Below are 20,895 nucleotides of genomic sequence, written 5' to 3' on the forward strand. Positions count from 1 at the left end.
GATTGATGGTTCAGAGATTGATCCAAGTTTCATTTTCTTCTTTAACAGTTTCATACAAGGTCCAAATTTGTTTATTTGGTTAATTTCTTGGCTTTTAGACTACAACATATACAAAAATGTCTTCATGAAAAACTTTTGAAACTCAAAACTTTGTTCGGACTTAATTCGTTTATCAATTTATAAATTATTGAATTAATATATTTTTGCGTACATGAATGCATACATGCGTGCATAATAAAACCAAGTCAAGCCAATTTTTAAAGCTCACCATCTCCCGACCATTAATATGAGCTCTAGACCAAATCCATGACCACATATAGTATCGTCCACTTTTACAAGTTTTGTAGCAACTAGCAAGGCAACATGTTTTTCACATATACAATTTTGGACTTTTAAAGGGATATATGGTTTGACCAAGCAAAACTCGTATGGGTGTTTAACGAATCGAATTTCGAATATTCGAGTTTATTCTAATCGAATTATTCGAATTTTGAAATTTTAAAGCTGGATTCGAATTCGATTCGAATTCAGAATAGCTACTTCGAAATTCGATTCGATTAGAAAATGAAATTCGAATCAATTCGAATTCAGTTAAAAAATATATTTCAAACTAAAAACCACTATAAATTTGAGTTTTCTAACTACAAAAAGTATAAGTCTATAAAATAAATAAATCATTTAAAGTTATCTCATCATAAATATTCAAAATGGTAATGTCGAATTGCATTAATTATCAACTGAAATGATGAACTTTTTATTTTTTATCTCTATAACTCAAAATATTTATGTAGTTTATCTTTTCATAAGTTATATATATATATAGGGTAGGGTTAATGTAAAAAACAATAATTTTGTGAGAAGCATAAGAAGAGATCTAAACCTTTGGATCTAGGATCTAGTGGTTAAGATTAGTAGTTTCTAAAAACCATATAATTTCCTATTTACATGGTATAGTTTTTTATTTAGGTGGTTTGATTTATTTTTAAAGCATTCTCACACTTCTCACAAAACAATTGTTTTTTATTTGAACCCTCTTATATATATATATATATATATATATATATATATATATATATATATATATATATACTATATATATATATATATATATTACTCATCCTATATATATGTATATATATATATAATAAAAACAACATGTATAATTGAATTCGAATTTCGAATCGAATACGAATTTATGATTATAAATTCGTATTCGATTCAAAATTCGATTACTAAAATCGAGTTCGAACCGAATTGAATTCGAATGACTGAAAATCAAATTCAAACCGTCAAATTCGAATACGAGTTAAATCAAATTTCGAGTATTCGAGTCCGATTCGAATACTGAACACCCCTAAAAGCTCATTCCGATTTCCAAATTATAATCAGGAAAAATTGCCCGAGCCCATAGTACTTTCACTAAATAGTAATTAAGAAGAATGTTGAGTATCCTCACTTTTGGCTTGGTGGTAGAAGGCTTGGGTTCTCCAGCGTAGACTCAAGTTTGAATCTCACTTGTGTCACTTTTGGGTGGATATTGACAATGAATGATTTGAGTTAAGCCTTGTGCAAAGGTTGCCATATCGAACCTGAGCCCACACGGGTTTTCGTCCCACCGTGTGTTACGCCAGAGGGTTATGATCTTGTTGTGGCACAAGGACTGTCAAGTGACAGTCGGCGGTATGGTTTCCCAGGGGAACACCCAAGCCAAACTCTGAAGCCAGCGAGGGCCTAGTAAAGACAACATAGTCTAGTCAGAGTGGGGCATCAGGACTCTCCAAATTTGAAGAGTGCGGTAGCCTAAATACAAGAAAATTCGCCATTCTAAAAAATGGAAGAAGAATGTTGACTAAAATTGTTGGGTAAATATTATTCTTATACTTCTATTTAGTTTTTCATTTGAACTTTGGTAGTTTAAGTATGATTTTGTGTTTCTGGTCATTGATCGTTAAAGTTATACACTGAAGACATTTACAAGCATGCATTGAAGTCTCGGAAAGATCGGAGTCGATTCGCAAGTTTATTGGATTAAAATATAAAAGAGTAAACTACGGTTTTCGTCCTTTTAGTTTGTCCAAATATGCAGTTTTAGTCCAACAGTTTCAAATATGCGATTTTTGTCCCTATGGTTTCATTTCATTTGCAATTAAACCCAACCCCACTAACCCGTTAAGTTTGATCGTTAAACTCATCGGCGTGCCTTTCACGAGAGGGGAGATATTTTTCCTTTTTCCCCATATACGCCTTATCCCTCACGCTAGGGGGTTTACGAATTAGGGTTGAGTTTATTTGAGGAGAAAAAGGACAAAATTGCCGCTCACATGAGGGGCACACTGATGGGTTTAACGACTAAATTTAAAGGGGTTAGTGGGGTCGGGTTTAATTGCAAGTGAAATGAAACCATATGGACGAAAATCGCAGATTTGAAACTATTGGACTAAAACTGCGGAATTGGACAAACCACAAGAACGAAAACCGCAGTTTACATAATATAAAATTAAAATAAAAATCATCAAATAGTGAGCCAGGAAGACACCTCCCTCTCGACACACAAGGGACACTGAGATGAGAAAACACGTGGGACGAATATTTTGACGACCGCGCCACGCGAAGCACAAGAAGCAAGTCCCTCGCGATAAGCGAGAGACCTAAAATCCAACAAAGTATTAAATTGAGTATATCTTCTGTTTGCGACCCTAGTTTGACATAACAAGAATCTCAGCGTTTCTGGACGAATATAGACGAACTTGGGGGCTTCCAATCGCATTTTATCATGTAAGGAAAGAAACATTTTAAACTTTAATCAACTTTAATGTTTTTATAATAACCTAATTAAGACAACGTGACATAAAATAGGTTATAGTTCATCATTGATAACTATATTTCACACACATACCCCTCAACACTTTATTGATCATCAACATTAAACTTAATCAGGACTGCACACATCCAAGGTCAGGATTATCAACTTCTTGTCTACCAATGGTTAAATCAATATTTCTGCACCAACATGATGATAAAGAAATCACAAGATTAATCTATTGAAGACAAATTAACAACATAGTTAAGATAGGTTATTAGTTTTTATAAACTTAGGATAAGTTTATAAAAATATATATTTATTCATATTTGTTTAAATATCAAATATTTGAAAGACTTATTCTACTCTTGGTAAGTCTATCATAATCCTTCATGCATTGGGCAACCATCTCTTCCAAAACGGCAAGTCAAACTCAAATGTGGAATGAGTAAAAGCTTTTGTTAAAGTTGATAAAGTATGTTAAATCAAATGAGTGGAATACTTGGGTTGTGTTGTATGGAGAAATGAGAAGTAACTGTGACTTGTTGTCACGCGTCTTAGTTAACATTAGAAGACAAAATATCAAGACAATGACCACATATAATGTCCATATTGATAAAACCAATGTGAAGTTGACTGGGTGTCTGAAGTAATCGTGGAAGCGACCGTCGGGGCCACCAGTCCTTTAGCCTTGTATGTGACATTCGTCAAAAATTTGGATCTCGATTTGTATTCGTGTTGTAAACATTTATTATACAAACCCGACTCAACATTTTTGTTTCCTTATTTATTTATTATATAATAATATTATTATATATCTCGATCACCAATAAATCGATGGTTGTCATAATATAGTGTCGTTAAGAAGAACATAAAGGGTCCAAACTGATTTTCGTAAACTTATTATTAGTTTTAAGAACCTTTGATAAAACCCTATCTTATTTATCATCCCAGCCGCCACCCTTAACCTCCAGCCGATTTCCGTCCGCCGCGATTCCGGCCAACCCTACCTGCCGGACACCACCTGCGACACACCTCCACCATCACCCACCTCCCCTCTGGTCCGAAACCCCCTTTACTTTTCCTCTCCCTTCCTCTCTCGTCTTCTCCGGCGACGGAAAACCACCCCCCGTGCTATCTCTGTCTCAGCTCCATCTCTCTTCTCTCACACTCTCTCTCTCTCGTTCTCTTGCTCCGTCTCTCTCCTTTCTCCGGGCCATTTTTCCGGCGCACCTCCGGTGGACGGAACCGGCTCCGGCGACCCGCTATTCTCCACCTCCGACCCACTGTTCTTCATATCCGACTTCAAATACAGGTATAAATAGGTAGTGTGTGACTTTAAGTTTAACCGTTAATTAATCGAGCTAATCGGATTTGGGTTTAAATTTATTTTGGGGATGATTATGTTAAGTGTATGATTTAAAAACTAACTTTCCCTAAATCCTAACATTATAAACGTCGAGAACAGCTGGTTGGTGCGTATGTGTTTAACTTGAGGTCACGGGTTCGATTTCCCTCCGTGACCAACTTTGGTTGTTTTGTTAACAAATTTCTCAAGTTAATGTTACTACCTTTATTAACATTATATTTATTATCTAGATTTTATTATTATTATTATTATCATTATTTTCATAATAATAGATTATTATTATGATTATTATTATCATGATTATTAAGGAATATTATTAAAAATCTAATATTGTTAATATTACCTACTTGTGTTATTAAACCAAAACCCATGTCGGGCCTAGTTGTCGTTTGCCTCGAGTTATATTCTTTGATTGTAACCCATGTCGGGCCTAATATTGTTTACCTCGAGTTATATTCTTTTCACTAATACTACTATTATTAAAATGTTATAAGTTTTAGTTATTATTAAAATGGCATATAATTGTTATAATAATATTAATTATTATTAAAACCTATAAATCTATTAATAACATTTTCAACAATAAAGTAATAATTATTATATTTATTATTACTACTACTATTATTAGTTTTAACGACAATTCTCGATTTGTAATATATTACATATTATTATCGTCATTATCATATATATATATATATATATATATATATAACATATCTTTTTAGAATTATTATTATCATTACTATCATTATCATTATTAATATTATTATAAACTTTATTATCTATTCATTTTCGTAAAACCGAACTCTTGATTTAAACCCGTCTTGTTTCTTTTAATATTAGTTTATCTATTTAAAATCCCAATAAAATAATATTTTATTATCAATTAAGTATGAGTCTCCAATCGTTAACCAATTAACCGGTAACCCGATTTAACAACCGAACCTTCTCGTCCAATGTCTTTCAGTATAGTTTCATTTTTGTTTCAAGTTCATTAATATATATTACATTATTTATTTTAGCTAAGGTGTTTATCGTTTCAAGTCGGATCTGTTCGTTTACCGTTCGAGCTTCGTTTATTTATCTATTTATTTCTCGGTTCATCAATCGAGGTGAGTACTTTCATACCCCTTTTTCCATCTTTCGTTTTGGGGTGACATTTCATACTTATCAACTAAATGTTTATTTACTTGAATCTTAAACCCACAAACGTGATTGTATACCTTACTTGAATAATTGCTCGATTTGGTGTTCTATGCTTACATGCTTATGTGTTTATCGCTTTTGGATGGTGGAACTATAATTCCTAGACCATTTGGCAACCCCTTATGACAAGGTGTCGTTAACGTAATGCAATTAACGATAACTATTAAATCCTAGACTACTTGGCCACCCCTTGTAGCTAGGTGGTGCTAACGTGTTTAGCAATTGTCAATAAAATCCTAGACTATTTGGCATCCCCTTATAGCTAGGTGTCGCTAACGCAAAACTATTAGCGATATCTATTTTATCCAAGTTGTTGCTTTTATTTATTGTTTTGTATAAAAGTTTTGTGGCTTTTTATTACTATATACCTATATGCTCAAACTTATGAATTGCTCACCAACCTTTGTGTTGACAAACTTTATTTTATGAAATGTTACAGGTTTGACTTTTGTTGACTCGAGGACTTGATGAAAACGTTACCAAGACTATTAGGGTATTAGTAAAACAAATAACATAATTGTTACTTGTATTCAATTTGTTTGTGTGAACGAGACGTGTGGATTACTGATTCATTGAAATAAAATGAGTTGAATAAATATTGTCAATTTAAATAGTGTCTTGTGTATTTGTCCAATCACGTTGCACCCTGGCATGTTCCGCTGCCTTTGGTCGGGGTGTGACATTGTATCTCACATACTTGGTGATAAATAGAAGACTTATTCAAACTAAGTCTTCGCCCCTTTGTGTTGACAAACCTTATTTTATGAAATGTTACAGGTTTGACTTTTGTTGACTCGAGGACTTGATGAAAACGTTACCAAGACTATTAGGGTATTAGTAAAACAAATAATATAATTGTTACTTGTATTCAATTTGTTTGTGTGAACGAGACGTGTGGATTACTGATTCGTTGAAATAAAATGAGTTGAATAAATATTGTCACTTTAAATAGTGTCTTGTGCTTTTGTCCAATCACGTTGCACCCTGGCATGTTCTGTCGCTTTTGGTCGGGGTGTGACATTGTATCTCACATACTTGGTGATAAATAGAAGACTTATTCAAACTAAGTCTTCGCCCCTTTGCTCTACAATAATTACACACACACTTCAAAGTTAATCTCTTCCAATATTCAAGACTTATCAAGCTTCAATTATATAGAGAGAATATAAACTGTAAAGCAAAAAGAAAATCTTTTCTAAGATATAATCAAACCATATTACTTGTAATTGGAGGTGTCAACACTAGAGAAAGCCATCATTAGCTTCTGATTTGAGAGGGGAACACTGGTGTGCGTGCAATATGTATAGAAAAATGTGTTAATTTTTTACAAATGCTTGTTCACACAATGTTGAGTTTCAAATTTATAAAATGATTATTATCTTAACTAAACCACACACAAATAGGCAAGTGTACCTATCGTATATGTAGTAAAGTATAGGTAAAAATTAAATATCGATCCACATACACACTTATAGATTTTTACTACTAAAGCGTTATATTTATTTAACCGTAAGTGAAAACCATTTTTGGTTTCGGTTTTGATATATGAGTTTAAAGAAATGCAAATTAAAATTAAAAGACAATATTTTTGGGTTTTTATATTTTTGGATAGAAAGAAGATCAAAGATAAAAGTATATCATCTGGTTAAAACACCTCTTAACTTGGTTTAATAGTTGATTAGTAAACAAGTGATTTGAGCTTGCTATGGTAATTAAATATGAAAATAATATCGTTAGTCATGTTATTCCATTATAATTAAAGAAAGAGATAACTCTTGATCCATTTTACTAAAACATTATATTATTTAAGCAAGTGGTTTAATAAAGATAAGTTAACCCAATTTAAAGATGAGAAAATCCCTTAAATTATTAAGTGAATTGTCCTTGATACTTTAGTTTAAATAACCATTGTATTATACCTAAAATACCAATTAAGATTAGCTGAGTTGTAAAGGATTAACCTTGAATTACCAGGTATTAACCCACACAACTCTTGAACAATTATAGAATTCATGTAATAACCACACAAGAGTAGCTTAAAAGAGCTTATATTGCACACTCACTTAACGAGTAATTAACCTATATTAGTGGATGAATACCAACAATTCGTTTTCACAACATTATTGATCATTCCCATTCTAAAATGATCAATCACTACTAATATTTCATTTGGTTCATGTTAACATTAGGATTTACGTTTTTTTTTCCTCAACCAAGCCCTTACAAGAATGGCGATTTCTTAACTTATATTAAAGCTCGGAATCTTGGCGGCTCTTTAAAAGGTTTCTTAAGTTATTACCCAAACCCTCACAAGAGTGGCAGTTCCCCGGCTTATCGTTAAACTCGGTATTTGGGCGTTTATTTTAAGGATTCTTAATTTATCAACCAAGTCCTCAAACGAATGGCAATTTCTCGACTTATCATCAAGTTCGGGGTCTTGGCGTCTATTCTAAGGTTCGCCAAGGCTTCGCAAGACTAGCAATTTCTCGGCTTATCGTCAAGCTTAGCACTTGGGGTATCTTTTAAGAGTATTTTAACATTCTTCATCAAGTGATAATTGCAACATAACCATTAGTTATTAAAAACCAATCACATGTTTTACTATCATTATTAAACTTCAATTAAAATTCATTTTAAACCAAGATGATACAATGAAAGTTTAGCCACTAATAAGCATAATGACAATGTCAAAGTAATAGATACAAACATGATCAAATTGAAACAATCTAACCAATTTAGATTACTAATCTTTAATGCTAATAACTTCTCCCAAAAGCTTAATCTCCTTAACCTTCAAGGGTTGGATGGATGGGAATAATTCCCTTTTCAATGGTGGTGAAAAGTGGCTGTTGGAGAATACTGAATACTTTTCCAATGGGAGTTCAAGTCCATTTAATTAAGAAGAATAAAATTCAATTTAAAGGTTGTACAAGTCCTCTGGGAACGACCGTGTTAAGCATTGCACGATCGTGTCGTCATTTTTTTGTCATGCTGCATTAATTGTCCATGTCAGATCGTACAGCTCAGGGTTAACACAACTGTGTTAATCAAGGCACGACCGTGTTGAGTTCCACAATAGTCCGAACTTTTCCAGTTTTGTCTATTTCTCTTTTACTTGAAGGCATGACCGTGTCTTGGGAAGGCACGACCGTGTTTTGCTTTACAACCTTTTATTTTGTCTTTTCTTCCTTCTTTTGATAACATGGGGTGCGTTTTGGTAAACATAGACATGTCTTGATTTCCTTATATTTTTGTCTTTACTTCGTATGCTCTAGGCATGACAATTTCTAGATTCACCATGGGGTGTGTTTAGTCGGTTTTCACCGTTTATCTCCGTTTTTCTTCGTATTTCAGCTTGTTTTATTTCTTGGGACAACATTTACCTATAGATAGATATAATAAACGTTAGTGGTTATTTATTCTAATATAGTTGCCGAAATTACACCTATATGAAGATATATTAGTGCTGAAAAGATGTATGATTTCTAATACATCAAACACACTATCTTAAAGAGTGTTGTTTTGTATTGGTTAGAAACTCTATCTTGATATAGAGTTATTTTGTTGTTAAGTGAATGTTAGGACTAGTGAAGGTCTTTGGGCCAGGTTCGTTGGTTGACAAATAGAAGACAAACCGGTGCGATCCTTTTAATTGCGGAGGATGGCTCGTTTGGAGTTTTCTTGGTCCCTAATCTATTAAACCTAAATGTAATCTATAACTACCTAGCCATGTATTGCAATCTTTTGTACTGTTATTAATAAAAATACCCTAGGTGCAGCCCGTGGATGTAGGTCGCCTTTACCGAACCAAGTAAAAATCATGTTTCTCTTTATTATTGCTTTCATTTGTGCGTGTGTTTTTTTGTTTCGCTGTGTATCGACTATGGTTATTACCTAACAAGTGGTATCAGATCCCGAAGGTTTGTTACATACACGGTTGCACAGAGACGAGAGAGACCATATTTCGGTTTGTAACCTATGTTCATAAAAACCCCTGAAATCTTTTTTGTTTTGGTTTGGCACGATAATCAAGGCATGATTTGGGTTTATTAATTCACCTGGTCAAAATATAAAGGAGGTGTATATATTCCTTCTTTGTTTATCGTGACTTGCAAGAAAAAATAAAGGAAGTCGCGTAAAATAATATTGATTTTTGTTTTTGGTTTGTGACCTTTGCGACAAAAAAGAAAGGGGATTTTGTTTTGTCATCAAGAGATTAGGGTTTTGACAAAAACACTTGGAGTTATCGTTCGTATCTGTCACCGCAATTCGGCCGCCGTAGTCAAAGTGATTTCATCTGTTTTGAGACTATCAATTAAAGGAGAAGCATGGGCTGCTCTAGTTGTCGATTCAAGATTCAAATATTGACGCTTGTTCTCCACCGTGAATCGTGTTCAACAAAAACCATTTTTTTCCAGCCAACATAAGGAGAGACTGGTTATTCATTCCTGTTTTTTATTAAAGTTATGTTTATTAGGGTTTGTTTTTTTCGGTTTGGGTGCTTCAAGTATCGAGTTATTGTACGGGTATTGTTATTCGGGTTTGCTTTAATTTTGTGGGTCGGGTATTTATTGACAGGAATTTCGGGTTGCGAGAAAAGACATCGAGTTTCGGGTTAGAGTTTTGTTTATTGGTTATCTCTGTTTTCTCGTGTGCTATGTCTAAAGAAGAGAAGATTCAAATCAATAAGTTTAACGAGACTAATTTTGAATGACGGAAAATGAAAAGAGAGGCGCTACTTGGTGAAAATGATTTGGATATGGTATTGGAGGAAAAGCCAGATAAAATGGATAAAGTCAAAGAAACAATTTGGAACTCAAAGGAAAAGAAGGCTAGGTAAAGTTACATTGGCTTTAATGAGGATCGTTGCATTTAATATCATGAAAGAAACAACGACTCGTGGTATGATGATAGCTCAGTTAAATATGTATGAAAGACCGTCTACAACCAATAAGGTGTTCTTGATGAGGGAATTGTATATGACTAGAATGCACGAGGGAGGTTCAATCACGGGTCACATTAATATTTTCAACTCAATCATGTCCAGGTTAGCTTCTGTGGGAATGAAGTTGGATGATGAGACTCAAGTTGTGATATTGCTATCTTTTCTTCTTGAGATTTGGTCTGGAATTGTAATGACCATTACTAGTTCTATGGGGGTTGATGGTTTGGCATTTGAAGGGTGGGCCATGACATTGTGTTGGGTGAATACGTTTGTCAAAAAAGCACGAGTGACGGATCATCTTCTGATATTTTTATGATAGTAGGGGAAGGGAAAATAATAGGAGCAGTGGGAGTCGGGGGAGTAGTTTGTCTAGAGCTCAAAAGAATGTGAAGTGCTAGATGTGTAATGAAGTTGGACACGTCAAAATTGAATTTATAAACAAAAAACATGAAAAAGACTGCAAAGGTGAACACTACTGAACATGTTAATGAAGGAGTTAGTGATGACGAGGAATTAATTTGTAGTTTTGATAGCATGGTGGTCTCTTCGGTCATGGAGTCCAAATCTTCATTTCACGCTACGCATAGCGAGGAGACGATGGTGAATCTAAAGGTTGGTAACTTTGGAAAGGTATATATTGCTAATGGTGATGTTCTTGATGTTATAGTCATCGAGAATGTTAAAATTTGTTAACTCCAAACTTGAAGAATGTTAGGGTTATTCCATCATTGAAGTGAATGCTTATCTCTGTTAGTCAACCAGATGAACTAGGAATGAAAGTAGAATTCGGTAGAGGAAAATGGAAGGTAACTAAAGGTAGTATGGTTATTGGTCATGGAAACAAGTGTGGTTCATTATACATGGTGGAAGTATCTGCTGAGGGGAGTATGACCGCCCCTAAAAAAAGTTGGATTCGCCGAGTCGAATGGGCAAAATAAGGCTCAATTTGCAAGAGTGGAGCTCGGTGTCAGGGTGATTCAAGTTGACTAGGTCGTAGGTCTAAAACAGGTCAGGTTTTCTTGACAATGGGAGCACGAGTTGTGTTATGGGAACATATACAAATAATGTTGGGATATGAATACCATTATTATGATGAATAAAATCTCTCATGAGAACTCTTGCTAAATAAGGAGAGTGGTAATAGTTCGTGTTATCTCTGAAACGTGTTCATCGTGCGTATCCGTTGAGATGGAGGACGGGTCAATTTTGGCTGGTGAGTTGGGGATCGGTGGAGCTTCAACTGGCATTTAGGTACTTGATTTTGAAGGGGTTGTTGCAACTAGGTGGTAAGTCTTAGCTTGTTTGCGGGAACTTGAAGCTTGGAAGACTTGTTAATAAAGATTGTTGATATTACTGATGACTGGGTTGCTTTGTACTTGAATGACATACAAAAGTTTATCTCAAGGCCTTCAAATGAGAGATTATTAGAATTAGTGAAGACCTTTGGGCCAGGTTCGTCGGTTGACAATTAGAAGACAAGGGGGTCGCGTTTAATTATGGAGTATGGCTCATTTGGATCTTTTTTTATCTCTAATCTATCAAACCTAATTGTAATATATAAATACATAGTCATGTATTGTAATCTTTTATACTGTGCTTAATAAAAATACCCTAGTTGCAACCCGTGGATGTAGATCGCCTTCACCGAACCACGTAAAAATCTCATGTATCCTATTTATTGCTTTAGTTTGCGTGTGTGTGTTTGTGTTTCCACTGCATACGACTCTGATTAATACCTAACAGGTGAAAACGTATTATCTTGATATATTAAGATTAGAAGTAATTGTAAAGTTAAGTACTTGGTGTTCTTGGTGAAGAAGGTGATCACTTCCTTTGAAGAGCATGACGTTTGTATTGGCGATCCATACCATTTTAGGGATACGACTAGTGAAGAGAACTCTCGATCGAGGATTGGGGAGAAGATATAAAGTGGATTAGTTAGCATTCACTTGAATCTCTATAAATCCGCTCGTGCCATCTCTAACCCTTAACTCTTTACTTATTTGTGTTTATTATTATAAGTTGTGAAAAGAGTTTAACAAAGTCATTAGCTCATTAAAATTGGATTACAAGTTAAGAAAAACTATGGCCCCTAGTTTTCTACACAACCAATATATATCTATGACCTTTCAATCATCTATTGAAGATTTGATTAACACCATGAGCAGCTAGTTCTCTTCAAATCATTCCCAGGTGTAGGATTGTAAGATTTAGGTTAATTTATGTATGTTTGGTTTAACTAATTGATTATAGTTTTATTGAATTTCTATGCATTAATTGTTAGTATTGTTTTGAACTCATGATCATTGAGATTTTCTTGTATCGTTGACATAGTGAGATGAATTCCACTATTAGTTTTGATGCATGCTAGGGTTTTTTGACTGTTTTTGGTTTATAAAACATATATTTGCCCTTGATCCATATCGTGACAATTTTCTTGCACTAGTTACATATAGATGATGTTGATGTCTACGATTTAGAAAATAAATTAGCATTCCATATTATCAATTGTGTTTCAAAGAAATCAAACCATTCGTGTAGAAGTTAAATCTAGTGTCTATAATCTAAACTCGGGTGTGATTTGCTTTTTATTAACTGTTAAAACTTGTTAAAGTATTTGCTTGTTTTCCAACTACAATTTGCTAGTGTAATCAACACTCAAATTATATCTTCATAATTAATAAATAATCAGTTAATTAGCAATGTTGATTAATTGCAACACTTACCACAGACTCTTCATGGTTCGAAACCCTGCATGCCCTAACTAGTTAAGATGAATAGGAAACACAAATTAATCTTATCTTTGATTGGCCCTTCTACACCAATCGGTTACCTTTACCATTTTGGTTCGCATAATGTGATGGCTCACCAAGGAAGTATTAGTTCCCATGTGATGTCTTCCTTAGGGATATAGAGTAATTGATTAAGCCCTAAGACACTCTACTCGAGCACAGTGTGGCGGTTTTAATGGCGGCGCTTCGCACGCTTGCATTGATGCTTGAGAGCTACCTTAACCATTTTGGTTTGTATAGTATGATCGTTCACCAAGGACGTGTTAGTTCACATGTGAAACTCGCAAGAAGTCTTACAACTTTGTGAAAGCTTCCTGCGGCTATAAATAAAATCCATCTTATTCATTTTTTTGTCATCCCATTTTCAACAAAAACACATAAAAATTGTTTCCAATGTTCTTTCCTTTTAAACCAGCAAATACTTAAGGCTTGTTGATATAGAAATAAGAAGTCAGCAAACTTAAAACTTTAAGAATCTCGCTAGTTCATTCAAGTTATCATCTCGTAGGTTAATAGTTTTTTATACGAATGTTCACGAATTAATATAAAAAGTAGTTGTTTACATCAAGACAGAATGCAAACAGTCAACAAGCTAAGTCTCTAGCCTTTTTGGAATTGCAAACCCCAATCTTGAATTGCAATAGTTGATTAGCAAATATGTACACGTTGGTTCACTGTTTCGTGGGAGGCAAATTTGTTGATAATCAAACTGTAAATGTCGATAGAAAATTTTTTAAGGATATATATCATTTGCCTTTAACTAACAAGTGATATAACTCACAAAGTGAAAGCCCGAAACATCAATCTTAATGCAGTTTAGCTAGAACGATGGCTTCTGTAATTTTGTCTCGTTGTAAAAATATTTATATGTATAATTAGAGTAGTTCTTCTTCACCTATTAAAGAAAACTAGAGGTCAAATATCATGGGAGTCACGAGGGGGTGTTTCTGACCAAGAGTTATAGATTCTTAAGATTTAAACCGAATACAAGTTATAGCAATGGACAATTGTACTTTTCGCGACCTAGTAAAGTTACACCAATGAAAGATACATGTTGTTTAACTTCATATATAGTAAATATGTAGATTAGAAACAAGTACGAAAAGCTCGAGATCTAACAAACGGTTAAAACTGCATAAAATTGAACATATGGCCTGCAAACTTGTAGCCAATGCTTGCCTCAGCATATGTTACACTGGAAATGTAGGTGTTACACCGAATTTTTCTTAGCTATGTCGGTTGATACGTTGACCATTACGCTAGACCAACATATGCTACGCTAACCCAAGCATAGCATGCGTTGTAAATGATTTTGGTTTGGATGTTTGACAATATATTTGTTCTAGAGTTGTTTTTATTTTAATAAGTAATATTAACATTGCTTTAGATGTTGTAATGCCTTAAGTGAAGCTTTAAACATAACACAAAATGAATATCAAGTGCTTAAAATCGAGCATCAATTACATACATCCTCCTTGTTATAGTATTAGTTTGAGTTAATTACGCGGATGCTCCCTACGGATTGCATGGATTTCATGTTTTGGTCCCTAACTTTGATATATTACGTTCGTACTCCCTTAAACATTGATGTTGTTAACACCCGTGGCCCTTTTGATGATTGACGTTAATTGTTTCAATTAAATGAACTTAAAAGTTACCATTATACCCTCTAATTGATTAGACGGGCCCACTTAGATGTCATGATCCACCTACAACACATTCATTGTGCAAAGTATCATCTCAAGTCAGCGTCTTCTGAAACCTCTTTCGAAATTTTAGACCACCAAAACTTCTAACCCATCGGAATTGCAATAATAGGTTCGAGATGACTAAAAAGGGTATAAATCAGTAAATCACTAAAAGTTACTCGTTCCCTAGCGTAGACTGACGCCAACATTTACTCGTTTCCAACATCCGATAAGTGTTTAATCACATAGATCTAGGGATTCGATTGCTTCTTGTTCGGCAGGAAATCTTCAACTTGGTGGTTGTTATAGGTGAGACTGCAACAGTTAAATCGTTGCAGCTGTTGGCCAAAAAACGGTTTTCAGCTAAAGATGATAAAAACTTAATTTTAGGTTGTTAAAAAAAATATTTCTGGTTCCCAAATTTTAGCAATTAAAACATAATGTTGAATAGTTTCTTTTATGGGTGTTACACTAAGTGCAACCACTAGATTGCCTAGGCCTGTATTTATAAACTAATAGTGAACAAATGGATGAAGTATATCCCAAATAGGGGTGAGCAACATAACCGTCATAACCGTTTAACCGAACCATAACTGACATAACCGAACCGATTTAACCGATAACCAACATAACCGGTGGGTCGGTTTAATGAAAATTTAAAAACCGTCAAGTATGAGTCGGTTTTGGTTTAAGATAATTTCAAAACCGCCATAACCAAATCGACCTATTTATTTAACCAACAATATGTTTGAGATTAACTTCCACCAAGCATGTTGTTGGATTATATCATTTTGATGTTTTTGGTTCAACGTTTTTTTATCATATGAAGTTAAATTTCATTGTTGGATTATATAATGTCATTCTTTTTAATATTTGGTATTAATATTAACGATTATATACTTTGTTAGAATATGTCATGTTGTTTTTTGTAATAATAAATACCAAACTATTAAGACCAATTACATTTTTTTGGTTACGGTTAACCGACCCATAACCGCCCACTATAACCTACAAAACCGATTAACCATGACCGCCATAATGGGTCGGTTATGGTTATGGTTATTGATTAATCGACATGTCGGTTATGGTTATAGGCTTGGCTCAAAACCGCCCCAAACCAACCCATGCACACCCCTAATCCCAAGGGATTATAATACCAAGACAAGAAAACAAGTTATGTTAGCTTATTAAATCTTTGTATATACTTAAAAGTTTGATCAAGAGCGGCCTTGTTTTATAATTTTAAGATTAACCAGTCGGATAAATGTGTATATAGCCAATTTGTAAATAAAAGGTGTAATTATTTTATATTATTTGTTTCTAATATTTATTTATTTTTTGAGTTTTTATTTTGTATGAAAGTTAATAATATATTTATGGTTTAATGATAATGTGTTTCATAAATAAATGAGATGTTATAAACCGGTTTAAAAACTATATGGGATTGATGAGACCCTAGACCCGTTTATTTTTTTTATTATAAAATAGGTTTTTTAATTATAAATAGTATAAATCTTTTTTTAAATAAATCTGATATTAATTTTTAGTATATCCCTACTTTATAGGATTTTTATATCAAGTATTTGTGAGATTAGTTTCTAATTTAATGAGATGTTATAACCCGTTTAAGAAATATATGAGTTCGATGAGACCCATACCCGTGAATTCGGGTCAAGCGCATGAGAAACCTCCATTTAAAAATCAAGAAAATCTGTTGACTCCAAAAAAGAGGGAGCGACCACATCGCGACACGTAAAATTTTTATGGTTTCGTTTATGTATATATTATAGATGCTTATATTTAGAAACTAGGTTAGAGCATGTGTTTCATACGGGTGGAAAATATAATAAAATAAAAAAATTATTATATGTAATACTTAAATTCAGTTATTTCTATAATAATTATAATTTATGACTTTTTAAATAAATTTTTGATATATTATGCACTATAATTTTAAGTTGAAAACCAAACGTTGGTGTTTGATTTATTTAAAAAATCAAACATTCATACCGATATTTTTATATTAAATATTGTGTGTGTATAAAATTATATTTATAATAAAATGTTGTAACAGGTTTTAAAACTAAATATACAAAGACTAAGATTTTGTTGTAAAATAAAAATAAATAAAAATATATTATATTTATAATAAAAAGAGAAATGATGAACAATCTTAAATGGTTGTGTTAAAAATATATGAGAAGACAATGTGATATTGTGAATTATAAAAATGTTAACAATTAAATATAATTTTGGTTTTATACTTAAAGAGAATTACATTTATATATTCTAAGTAAAACAATCTAACATAAGTACCACTTTAGTGGAGTTGATAAGCGTCTTTGGTTTGAAACTTGAGTTCTTGAGTTTGAAACATGTATCATACAGTAACTCATTTTTCAAAATTTTATAAAGTCTTACGGGTCATGGGTTATAATAGGAAAACATATCATGGGTTATACTATAATAGAAAATAGTAACATTACATCTACATGGTATTCTATATGGAGTGCTTAGTTAAATTCCATGTGAACAGCTTGTATTATTGTAATAGTATAGTTAGATTGGAGTTGATTCGAACAAGTGCATATATATCACAAATAAAATGTTATTAGAAAACTTTATATGAAAGACTTTAGAGAAAATGAAAAAGTTATTAAGAAAACTGAGAAAATTTTACCAGCCAATTTATTTTTTTGTTTCTACAATTAAAAGGTTTGTATTGTAAAAGAAAATTAATATTTCTACAATTAAAGTTACATATATATATAACTCGTTAACTACATACATCTTTCTATTAGTTTTTTTAGTAAAGGTTAATAAAATATAAAATAACTGAAAATATAAAAAATAAAAACATATAGAATTAGTATTGTTAAAGTTTTTTTGCGTTCGTACTTTAAAGCCCAACCGGCCTCACATGCAGAGTTGGCAGAACTCCAACGCCCACTGGTCTCATAGGTGAGCAATGTACTCTAACGAGATGGCCACAAACGATCGCATTTGGCTGCTCTAGTTTTGTGTCTATTTTTCACCATAATCATCTTTTACATTTATTAAATAGTAGTAACTAAGTATTATATATGTTGTTTGGTCGCTATCTTATTTTTTAACATTTAGGAAGACATCATAATTAATTTTTTAAAAAAAAAAGATAATAAGAAAACTGCAATGATTTTTTAGTTTAAAAAATATTTATAAGTGAATAAACTTAATTAGTTAAATTTGGTTATACGTGACCTATAATATTATTTATACCAAAAGAATTCGATCTTTTTGTGAAAAGAAAATACTTTATTTACATTTTTATCAACCAGACAATAAAAAGTCAACTGAACTTTAGTATTTTCTTTTTTTTCCTGTTTATCTTACATACACTCTAAATTCTAGCTTTCAGCTTCATATAAATACCAACCAGCCCACCCCATTTGATTTCATTTTACAACTTTAAACCAATACTTTTTTTATACAAGAATAAGAAACCTACAAGTACCTTTGAGATCAAAAAATTAATTTTATCAAAAAGATGGCTGATAGCTGGTGGGATTCAAGAACAAGACCATGTTTGGATTCAGTTTCTGTCACCTCCATGAATCTTTTCCAAGAAACCACAGAAAGCACCACCACAACCACCACCAGTGGTGGCGGCAACCGTGGTGCTGCTGGTGGAGTTGTGGGGAACAACCCCATGATGGAATTAGGTCTTTCATCACAACCAATATCACAACCCTTGGATTGGAATCAAGATTTATAGTAAGTACTCAACTTAATATATATATATATATATATATATATATATATATATATATATATATATATATATATATATGTGTGTGTTCTTGTTCTCTCTACAAAACCCTAATTTTGATTATTGTATTTCTTTTTATTTCTATAAAAGTTTTATTTTTTATGCAAAACAGCCGTGGAGATCAAAGAAATGATGATCATCAAAGTGGTTACCAAACCCTGATTCATGAAGATAATAGTTTGAGCTCAAACACAAACATTTTTCAAGAAACCCAATGGAAATCACATAAAATATATCCGGAGTCACCTTCGGAGTTCAAACAAATCAACATTAGAGGTTTTCGATTAGACGAAAGGCATTACAACAATGAAAACGGATTAAATCCAAGCTTCCAAACCATGGATCAATCCTATGGAAGTAATTCTACAATAATACAAAGTTTATTTGGTTCTGATAATAACACAAATCAACAACATGATTCGTGTTATGATCAGAACCAAGGAATAAGTTATTCCTATCAATCTAGCTATGGTGGCATTACCATGTCTGGTGGTAGTGGAAGCAGTGGTGGAGAATATCCTCCACAACTGCCACACCAACCTCAAGAATTCTTAGGGAATTCCCCACCGAAAGTGCAGCCACAACTGCACTTCTCCAACAACGCACAATTTTGGAATGAATCCGCGGCATCTACCATTGATGCTAGATCAAGTTTTTTTCCTTTGCAAATGCAATCACCATCAGCAATTGAAGATAAACCAAAGGTATAGCAATGATCGAGATTCACAAACACACAATACCCACACTTTATATTACAATAAAAACCCTAATATTTTATGAAACTTTTGTTAATTGTTTGCATATATAACAAGAATCCAATATCAGAAATTGTGAAAAAGAGCAACACCAAATCATCATCTTCATCATCATCAGCCAAGAGACCAAGGAATGAAAACCCACCATTGCCAGCTTTTAAGGTACATATTAATCTTGATTTTTCTCTTAATTATGAATCTTGAAAACACAATTAAATTGAATTAATCTTGTGTGTTCATTTGCACTGATCAGGTGAGAAAAGAGAAGATGGGGGACAGAATCACTGCACTCCAACAATTAGTTTCTCCTTTCGGAAAAGTATGCATGATCAATATCTCTATCTTCAGATTTTTTTCATCATCTTTTTCATAATTTTTTTTATGATGGATTCTTGAAACTCAAGTCTTATTTAAAAAAAAAAACAATCATAACCTTTCTAGATTTTTTTTTCAGACGGATACCGCATCCGTATTGTCTGAGGCAATTGAATACATCAAATTTCTCCATGAACAGGTTAATGTAAGTTTGATTAATCCAAAATTTATACCAATGTAAATGCTTATAAATTTTGACTTATTAATCTTGATTATTTCCTCAGGTTCTAAGCACCCCATACTTGAAAAATGCTGCAATCATGCAGCAACAACAACAGGTGCTTATAAACTAATTAATCCCTTAGTGTTCAAATTTGTTTTTGTAATGATTATATAATCAAATTTACGATATGCGTTTGGATGCAGATTTCAGATAATGCATCAGAAGGATCAAGACACGATCTAAGAAGTCGAGGGCTATGTTTGGTACCAATATCAAGCACATTCCCGATGACACACGAAACAACAGTCGATTTCTGGACACCATCTTTCGGAGGAACATTCAGATAAGTGTGAAATCACAAAAGAATTTGTGCATGGGCCCGATAGAGATCATCAAAGGAATTAATTCTAAGCAATAAATTATAAATATCTTGTAGAAATCTGAAGAGAAAGTAAATGAAAGGATATGAATCTTTAACATACTGGGCCAGCTAGAAGCAAAATGATGCAGTTTTGGCCAATATTTTTAATTAGCTAAAGGTGTCCATCTTTGTACATAAAATTTGAGTCATTTGTAATATTTTTAGCATTAATAATGATTAATTAACTAAAGTTTTGTGTAGAAACATATAAAGTAATGATCAGATTTCTACATCGTTTCTTTTTAAAGATTCTTGTTGTATTTTACATATATAGCAAAGTTATATAATAAGGATGATTAAATCCAATCATATTTATGGGTGGCCACTTATAACTCATCGTTGTTATATATTTAGCATTTTAATTAGGTAGCAATTTAATTCGTTTCGTTGTTAGTTTATATCATTAATCGTCATGTTTTGAGTGTTAATCCAATCCCATATCAGAAAAGGGGAAGTAAATACATACGCTAAACGAATTGGTTATAGAGTGTCTACATACTAATTCCGTCGTATTGTGATGATAGTCATTTCCGTTTCTTAAATCGCTCACATTAGAGTCTCTATTTCTTTCTC

General features: G+C 32.9%; 1 protein-coding gene across 2 annotated transcripts; it reads left to right on the top strand.

The window, feature by feature from the left end:
* Positions 1–18,151: 18,151 nt before the first annotated feature.
* Positions 18,152–20,470, top strand: LOC143558233 (transcription factor bHLH123-like). 2 transcript variants are annotated; one of them, XM_077047110.1, is made up of 7 exons: positions 18,152–18,553; positions 18,721–19,312; positions 19,421–19,525; positions 19,617–19,682; positions 19,818–19,883; positions 19,963–20,016; positions 20,105–20,470. In XM_077047110.1, exons 1-7 carry the CDS (start codon positions 18,327–18,329, stop codon positions 20,246–20,248), a joined length of 1,254 nt encoding a protein of 417 aa, XP_076903225.1. In that variant the 5' UTR covers positions 18,152–18,326; the 3' UTR covers positions 20,249–20,470. The 2 variants fall into 2 exon arrangements, with proteins under 2 accessions (XP_076903225.1, XP_076903226.1); XM_077047111.1 differs by having other exon boundaries at positions 19,818–19,877.
* Positions 20,471–20,895: the final 425 nt, after the last annotated feature.

This window comes from Bidens hawaiensis, unplaced genomic scaffold (genome assembly GCF_021521415.1).
Source record: "Bidens hawaiensis isolate Kalapana, Puna unplaced genomic scaffold, B.hawaiensis_p1.1 tig00019368_1, whole genome shotgun sequence".
Taxonomy (NCBI): domain Eukaryota; kingdom Viridiplantae; phylum Streptophyta; class Magnoliopsida; order Asterales; family Asteraceae; genus Bidens; species Bidens hawaiensis.